The following is a 9055-nucleotide window of genomic DNA, read 5'->3' as shown; positions in this document are numbered from 1 at the left end:
GGGTTTTCAGTTTTAAATTTCATATGAAAATGGAACTTGAACCTATTAAAGAAAAATCTTTTGTAGTTTTCTTTTAAAGATATATATGAAAAACCTACTCTAAATGAAGAGTGAATAAAATCTTTTTGAATTTTTGAAATAAGATCAACCAAAAATGAAATCTACGACTATTGAGAAAAATCTTTTTGTTTTTGTATTTTTCTTTTCAATACATGTATGAAACACCAACTCTAAATGAAGAGTGAAAAAAAATCTTTTTAAATTTTTTTTTAAATAAGATCAACCAAAAATGAAACCTACAACTATTGAGAAAAATCTGTTTTTGTCTTTGTATTTTTCTTTTCAATACATGTATGAAACACCTACTCTAAATAAATAGTGAAAAAAATCTTTTTTAATTTTTTTTTTAATAAGATCCCCGAACCAACAATAGGCTACCTACGTATCTCACATCCCGAAAGAGAAGAATCAGGGGTGCGTAGTTCATCCAGATTGGACAATTAATTATTAAATAACGGGCTAGACCCTGACTTAAGAGACACGACCAAAGATAGACGATGAACCATGTTAATAAAATCTTTTGAGTTTTCATTTTGATACTTCATAGAAAAATGACATCAACAACTATGAAAGAAAAATCTTTTTGGTATTTTCATTATACGAAATGTAAAAAATTTCTAACAACTTTTTTTTTTTTTGCATTTTTCTTTTATAAACACATCCTATGAATGAAAAAAAAAAGTCTTTTTGAATTTTTTGAATTGTAAATGCATGCTAAACGAGACAAAGGAAAATCTTTTTGATATTTTTGAGAAAATGAGTGCGAAAGGTAAAAAAAGTCTTTTTGAATTTTGGAATTGTGAGAAATAAAAGCCATAAAAAACTCTAAAAACTACGAAACTCTTTTTGATTCATTCTTTTCGACTCACTTTTTCTATATTTTCTTTTCTTCTTTTTTTTCTTTTTACTTTTTTTTTCTTTTTCGTTTTTTTGCCTATGCACTTTGCTTCTAACTCATGTTTTTGCCCAAACTAGTCGGTCAAATAACCTCGTTACCCTCAAAGATGCAACATTTAGCACGTAGGGATACCTTAGAGGTGAGTCTCCTACAAAGGGCCAAGTGGGCCCTGCTAGGTCTTCAATATGATGCACATAAGCATGACCTAAAGGCAGACCTACGTTGGGGTTCACTAACAAGGTTGTTCGGGGAGCATATGGTCGATAGTGGCTGCTTAGCTTTCCACCTACTCCATACATCCAACGGCTCCCCCCCTAAAATAAAGGTGACTCAACTAGAGTTTGTGCACATGACGTGCGCTCCGAGACTTATTGCGGAAAGAATGACTCAGGTTATTCACATGATGTCAAATTTAAAGCCGGTAACACATACGATAAATACTGTAACAAAGAGCACGAAAATACACAAAAGTGAAAACACAAATAAAATCACAAACAATGCTTATACACTCGTAATGCCAAACAAAGCCGATACGACTCCAAAAAAAAAGCTCGGATTCTGAAATTCTCCCCAGCAGAGTCATCAGAGCTGTCACACCCCATTTTCGTACTCCAAAAGATTATGTTTTAAGGATTGAAAGGGTTTTAATTACTAAAGTGACAAAAGATGAAAATTTGTTTCAAAAAAGGATTATTTTTAACAATCAAAACTCAGAATCGCCACTTGGCATAAATCGGGTGTGCCAAGGCACCCATGGATATCCTTTTTCAAAATGATTTTGACTCTTTAATACTGGTTTGCGAACAAAGATTCCGGCTAGGGAATTCTGTTGACCGAGGGGAAGGTGTTAGGAGCCCCTCGATCCCGTGGTTTGACCACGGTCGCTTGGCAGAGCGTATCGGCTAAATTGATATTACAAATGCATAAACCACACAAAGCACGCAAAAACAATCACTCAAGCAAACAAAACAAAATAATCCAAAATATAATGTCCAGCCCAATTATACAGTCCTGAAAAATGAAAAATGTGAAAATGTAAACCTATTCTATTCTAAACTAATCCTAAACTACTCCTATGCTTTACCCGACGCCCCGGGCCTTCCTCACGAACGTCTTCAGCCAACATAATATGTCGGGGCATTCCCCGGTGAATAAACACAAATCCCTCGGGGCATTCCCCGACCATATAATACATTTTAATTAAATAAGCTGATTAACTAAATAAAATGTTCAAAACACACATTTAAACATTCGATCAAACACATCACATCCAAGATTTCTGCCTACCCGAACCTATATTGCCTATCCATTTCAACAGGTCATAAATTTATCACATTCATGCTTATTCCTAATTAAACAACAATAAACCAAAGTTAATCTACATTCTAATTTTATCAATTTCTATTTTCCCACCCGAGTTTCCTTTTTATCAATCACCACCAAAATTACTCAAATTCATTCCACATATCATCAAAATCAAATCGTCTAGCACATAACCATAACATCAACTAGATCAAACAATCGTAATCACTCCACGCATAATCACACTCAATTCAACAAATCAAGATAAAGAAAAAAGAAAGCGTTAAGGAAATGGATCTCAATAGAACTTGTTTTTGTTGATAATAAAAAAAAAATCCGAGACCGAAATCCTCGAACGGAGACCCCAACAACGAGCCGAGCTCCAAATCATGAATGTTGAACCCACTAGATGGCGAGATACCCCTAAAGAACGATATCGAATAACCAATCACGAAACAGACGAACCCAAAGCTCTCTAAATCCGGTGAAGAACTAAAAAAAAAAACTATAGGAACTGAACTCCGGTGAGTTGACAGTGATCAAAACCAATGAGAAGGGTCAGATTCCGGCGAACACGTCGTTTTCCCGTCCAAATCTACTCGGAAATCTAAGGAAACTGACGAGATCTCTGGATTTTTTGGACTAAAACGAGTAGACGACCTGTAAACTAATTCCGGCGAATGGTTCGCCGGAAAAACTCAAGAAAACGACAGATCTCAGACCAGCTTCGCTGTTTCTTGCCGAATTTCCGTCAAAACACTCTGATATCGCTATTCTTTTCCCAAATCCCCGTCAATCACCCTCCATTATCTCATTTTTTTTACTGGGTGTGTATGTTCGTATGTTTTTTTATTGGTGAGAGAACGTGTTTCTGGTGAGAGGGTGTGTTTTCCGGCGTGCTGAGAGTATGCGAGTGTATTTTTTGTCGAGAAAAAGATGATTGAGAGCTCTCCCTCCTCTCTTTCTCTCTATTCGTGTATGTTTTGTATTGATAGAAAAATGGAGAAGAAGCGTGAATCGTCTATGTTGTTCTTGTTCCCTATGTGTGTATGTATATAATAAAAAAAGAATCCCCCCTTGAATTATGTATAGGGTGTATGTATTTGCCTTTTCTGTTTATCCTTGTGGACCCCTCCCTTTGTTTACTTTTAGAAAGTTTGTTAGAAAGAAAAATAAATGTGGGGTAGGGGGTAAGGTCACATGGGTAGGTGGGGTGAGGGGGTGTAGAGGTAGGTGATTAGGATAAAGTTTGTTAGGATAGGATCAAAACAAGATAAAATTTGTTAAGGGTTGTTATTTTTGTCATTTTATGGAGAGTATAATCACGTGGGTGAGAGTGCGTGGCAATGTGAGCTAAAAATGAATAAAATTGGACTTGGGACGGACAAAATTAGATGTCTACAATGAGTTTTGTTGTGTTCATCACAAACACAGATGCCATAATACATAAAAGCAAATCCATTCTGACTACCACCTCAAGGATGTGCGTAAGTATCTCCTCGTGGAAGTGAACTGACCTGGCATAGATTGAACAATAAAGAGTGATCAGATACTCTTTTTTGTCGACAACCCATGAGCAAAGTAGTTCTTAAGCATTCCCAACAACTTAGTGAATGCATAAATTGGTGTTGAAATAAAAGGGTGTACAAAATTTGTCTTTCTATTACAACCAAACACCATAGCAGTGTACTTCAGTTAAATTTTCCCACTAACACATTTAAGTTGATAACTGGTTGTGTCGCTCGCTTCTTAAGAGTAAGTACATTTCAGAAAAAATGTGGCGAGCAATAGATAAACTAATAAAATTAAGAGGTTGTTACCTGATTTTAAAAAAGAAAAGCATCTTGATCATACATGAGCAAAGACTAAGTAAGTAATTTCGGAGAGATCAAGCTTTCTGTATAAGCGAATCCTTCTCGAGAAGTATCACATTGAGGCCATAATCCAAAGTATTGTCCTTTGGATGTCCCAAATATAGGACCAAGTGATATACGATTTAGATGTCTGAAGCTGAGTAACATTTCACCATCCGCTAACCTATATTTTGGTCTGGCTGAATAAAGATCAGTATCTCGTATTGTATACAAATTAGTCCAAGATTCTTTGATACCATAGTCTCTCATTACCCATATATTAAAAGTCCCTTCCCCTTGGTAATTAGCAGTAGAATAAAAGCAAAGCAAACCTCCCAATACTGAAACCTCATTTTCAAGGTACCTCTTGCGATATATGCGCATTCTCGACTAATTCCACCGGATATTTGTAGGGAGGGCTGGTGGTGTGAGCTTTTGGGCAGTAGGGTGAGAGGATTCTAGGAGCCTTGGAATTGTAGAAGATGAGGGTGATAGAAATTTACCTAGGAAAGGAGAAGCTGCATCCACCGTTGGTTCACTGTCGGAGTTGGATTGTGGGCGTGAGTTGGCCTGTAACTCTGCTGGAGAAGGAGAAGATACTGAGCGAGGCTCTACAGGTGTTTAGGCATCTATTTTTAATGGAATTGGAAGCTCTGTAGTTATGGGAAGTTTGGGTGTGGGATCAGAAGAATTTGAAACCGTGATATTGTCCCATTTTAGGTGAGGTCATTTGATGGCAATAATGGAGAACATGGTTTTGAAAGGAAAAAAATTCTCAATAAATTGCACATCGCGAGATAAATATACCTTTGTGGAAATTGGGTCAAAACAACTGGTGCCAGTAATGAGATAAGAAAAATCCGAGATAGACACACGGGGTGGATTTTGGTTTAAGTTTATTTTTGGAGTATGGTTTAAGCCATGGATAGCATAAACAACCGAAAATTCGCAGGGAGCTATAATCAGGCAATTTTCTAAGTAGATGCTGGAATGGGGATTGGTTATCTAGTTGAGAGGTGGGCAAACGGTTAATGAGGTAGACCGTGTGATGACACGCGAAAGATCAAAATTGGGGAGGAAGGGCCGCCTCATATAAGAGTGTTCTTGCTGTTTTGACTATATGGTGATGTCGTCGTTCTGCAAGCGTAACTCGTTGAGGTATATATGGTGGAGTAGAGAGGTGCTCAATTCCGAGAAGTGAGAGATAAGGGTCAAGAATTTTATATTCTCCTCCACCATCAGTGTACAGTAATAAAATTTTGGTGTCAAAAATGCTTTTCCATCATAGGATGGAGTTTTTGGAAAATCTCTTTGACCTCACTTTTATTTTTTAATATATAGAGCCAAGTATATTTCGTATATTTATCAATAAAAATACAATAATACAATTTCTTGTCAAGAGATAAGACTGGTGATGGCCCCCATAAATCACTAAAGATTATTTGAAGCGATTTAGAGCTACACAATGATAATTGAGTAAAAGGATGCCGATGAGCTTTATTAGATAAGCAAAAATTACAATAAAAAGGTTTGTCTCACTCATGAAAGGATAGCAAGAATTTATTTAAAATAAACCTAAGAACTCTAAAGTGGGGATGACCCAAACGTTGATGCCAAGTAGTGAGAGGAGTAGATGTGGCGGTCATGTGAGCTTAGGGATAGGAAATAGGCCACTCATACAGTCCATTGTTGGTCCGACCGTGCACCAGCGGTTTCCGCATTTTTAGATCCTTCACAACAAAGTCAAAAGAAAAAAATTCAATGGACTTTGAATTGTCTTCACAAAATTTTAAAACAGAGAAGTTTACGTTTAATAGATGGGTCACAAAGAGGGCGAGTTAGCTTAAAAACATTATGTGATGCATTTAATTGAATAGAACCAGTGTGAGAGATGAGAACTTTGTTACCGTCACCCATGGAGACATCCTCGTTACCGTGGTATGGTTATAGGTTGGGTGGCTCCGTGGTGATATGATGGGTAGCTCCGGAGTTGACTATCAAGGGGAAGTGGCAGCAGTATTGTAATTTTTTGTAATATTGAAAACATAAGTTGTGTATTTGTGTAATTTTTAATTTTTTTTTTTTATAGATTGAATCCGAATCTGAATGTACATTTAAAATGTTTTAATTAATTAAAATATTACTCCCTTTGTTTTAAAAAAATAACCTACTTTTCTTTTTAGTTCATTTAAAATGAATGACCTCTTTCATTTTTTTTTACAGTAATTTAACTTTAACTTTTCACGTGATATGTTTAGTACCGCAAGATTAAAGAACATCTTGATACATTTAACACAATTTTAAGTTAAGATCGCAAGATTCAAAATTTCTTTTTATTTTTTTTTTTAAATTTAGAGAGAAGTTTCAAGTTGTTTAGTGAACACCTAAACTATTAGTTGACTAAAAAATTCACCCTAAATACCCTGTGCACTAAGCTCCCGTTATGCGCGATGACCAGGGAATTAGCTCATGTAATTTTAAATTACACAAGTAAAATTCTAGAACGATGACCAAATTTACAAAGAAAAGCAGAATGGTGTAAGCTGATTTTCAAAGATTAACCATGTACAACACTGAATCAGCATTGATCAGACAACATGTGATCACACTTACAACAAATAGCTTAGGTTGGAAAACGAAACAAACAACAAAAAAGGATAAGCTAAGCACGTAACTCACCCTCGAAATAGCAAATGCTTGTTGCATTACGGGAAAACATAGCAGATACAGCTGGAGGAAAAAGCCAGAGAATGCTGAGTTGTTCTGATGGTTGAAGTCAAATTTCATAGAAAATTTCTTTATCCTAGAATTTTAAATTCACTCATAGTCAGGATAAAATTCATATAACTATTCTATAGCTCCGATAATTAAAAAAAATCCAGTATCCTAGAATTTTAAATAACACAAGTAAAACTCTAGAAGGATGACTACTACTTCAAAGACTTGATAGAAAGCATGACGATATAGATATGACGTCCTTATTTTTCGATAGTTTTTTAAGATGCCGTTAATGGAGAAAATGACACCTTTTTGGTAATAGCAAGTGCAAAAAACAACCTAATTATTAACGGAGGGCAAAAGTGTTCCTCGGCGGAGAGTACAGGAATATTTTCGACCCCTTTTTCCCTAGTTTTAATTACAAACCACAGAGACTCCAACTTTACATCCACGTATTGTTGAGCTATCCTTACATGAAGTTTCTACGAGTGAACCGATAAGCAAAAAATCGCCTTTTATTCCCTGTTTTCTATTTCTATTTTAATTTTTTAGTTTTTTCGGGGTGCTCTGACACGTCAATATATGTAAGTAGATCATAAGTTAATGTATATAAATTTAAGGTAAATCAAGCACAGGTGAGAGTTTCTTACAAGTCAGAAAACTTACCCACAGTGGCAAAAGCGTTTCACCAGAATCAAAGAAACTGACGACTTCTGAACGCCACCATTATCACATGTAGAATTGTCTGAAATCAGTTCTACTTACCTGCAAGAAAATCATTAGACCAGCGTTTCTTTAGTTTAAGCACGTCGGTGGCTTGCTTGTCCGCTAAGTGTTCAGAAGTTGACGCCATTTTTTTGTCTTCAGGTGCCACAAGTTTGGGAGCCATCTGATTTTCACAGTTCCCCGGTTCTTTGATACTGCACTTGGACACATCGTTTAAACTCGAGCTTATGAATGACGATGTCTTTCTTTCCATTAACTTCAACCCATTTATTGTCTATCCAATCTCTAGAAATCCACACGTTCATCTTTGGAATCTCCAACAATCTGTTCTCACCTATTATTATCAAGAAAAGAACACCTTGGGAAATCAGCCCATGACCAACATTGAACATTCAAAATTCTAACTACAAATTAGCCAGAAGCAAGGCATAATGTTTTATTCCTTATTTTCTGTAACTTTTTTAAATTTTTTGGGTGCTCTTTGGGGTTGTTATTTCTTACCAGGGAAGAAAACCTGAAGATGACCGCTTCCATAGACATCGAAGTCAACAACAACACCTTCCCACCATCCGTCAGACCATCAAGCATCAACTGCAGCTCCTACTTCAAAAGAACAATCAGAAAAATCCTCCGGAGGCCGGGGCCGAATTGTGAGGCGTCCTGTGCATCTCATGCCCAATTTATCAGAGTCTACAACTCTGTAGGAGGAAACCCATTCCTATAAATCAAGAAAAGGTGATAAGAAAATAGCGTGAAGAGAGAACAGAAAAGTCAATATATATGTATGTTATATTAAATAAACTTAGAGTTGTAGTTGCAGTGATTAAGTTACCTTCAGCTTGTCAGGACCATCATAATCCTGGATGTCATCATATTGAACATTGAGACATTTTTCTGATACCTTTAAGACCTTACACCTGAACCAGCAGCCTCTCAGGCCACTACCGCGTCTAAGAACCTCTAAGTTGTCACCAACTTCAAAAGACAGCTTAAATTGAGGCTCAACAAGCTGAATTCCAGCCGGTACACTGCTTGGAATTTTTGTTTTCAACTTTGGGCAAGTTGGTGGCGTAGCTTTTGCCTGCTGGTTACCAGGAATTGACTTTCTAATGCCAGAAGAGCGACTCCCACCGACACTTCTGCTCCCCCTAGGCCCTTGTTTTATAGGATCTTCTCGGGTTATATCTTTTATTTCGTGCGACATAGGACCCTTTGACTTAAGCTGGGCTTGATGATTGGATAACATGGTAAATATCGTCTGGTTATAGTAGCCATCCAACTCACTTACAGAGAACGGCATGACCTTGTTGTTTTTGAATTCCCAACAACACACGTAGACCCCAGAGAACAAGTTTTCTGGGGCCAGAGAAATATATCTCTCATAATCTTCAGGTGTCAAAACAGTAGCAAGAGCGTCAATGCACTCGGCATAGATCACCTGAGTATGAGGCGTGATAAATATTTCTCCAGGGTGTCCCTCAAGCTGCGGAATTACACA

The 9055-nt window shown here is 36.8% G+C and overlaps 1 protein-coding gene across 1 annotated transcript in view; it reads right to left on the bottom strand.

Annotated features, from left to right (window-relative positions):
• The window catches only part of LOC107850805, an 18157-nt gene extending 9109 nt beyond the window's left edge, over positions 1-9048 (bottom strand). The window contains exons 1-3 of the mRNA XM_047405690.1: positions 8390-9048; positions 8059-8275; positions 7498-7891 (exon numbers count right to left, since the gene is read on the bottom strand). Of these exons, the coding sequence (XP_047261646.1) occupies positions 8138-8275; positions 8390-8857 (606 nt within the window). The 5' untranslated portion in view covers positions 8858-9048 and the 3' untranslated portion in view covers positions 7498-7891; positions 8059-8137. The remainder of the gene's footprint in view (positions 1-7497; positions 7892-8058; positions 8276-8389) is intronic.
• Between the last annotated feature and the right edge of the window lie 7 nt (positions 9049-9055).

Source organism: Capsicum annuum, unplaced genomic scaffold, assembly GCF_002878395.1.
Source record: "Capsicum annuum cultivar UCD-10X-F1 unplaced genomic scaffold, UCD10Xv1.1 ctg80831, whole genome shotgun sequence".
NCBI lineage: Eukaryota > Viridiplantae > Streptophyta > Magnoliopsida > Solanales > Solanaceae > Capsicum > Capsicum annuum.
The sequence above is the reverse complement of the archived record's forward strand: the minus strand, read 5'-3'. Positions and strand labels throughout refer to the sequence as shown.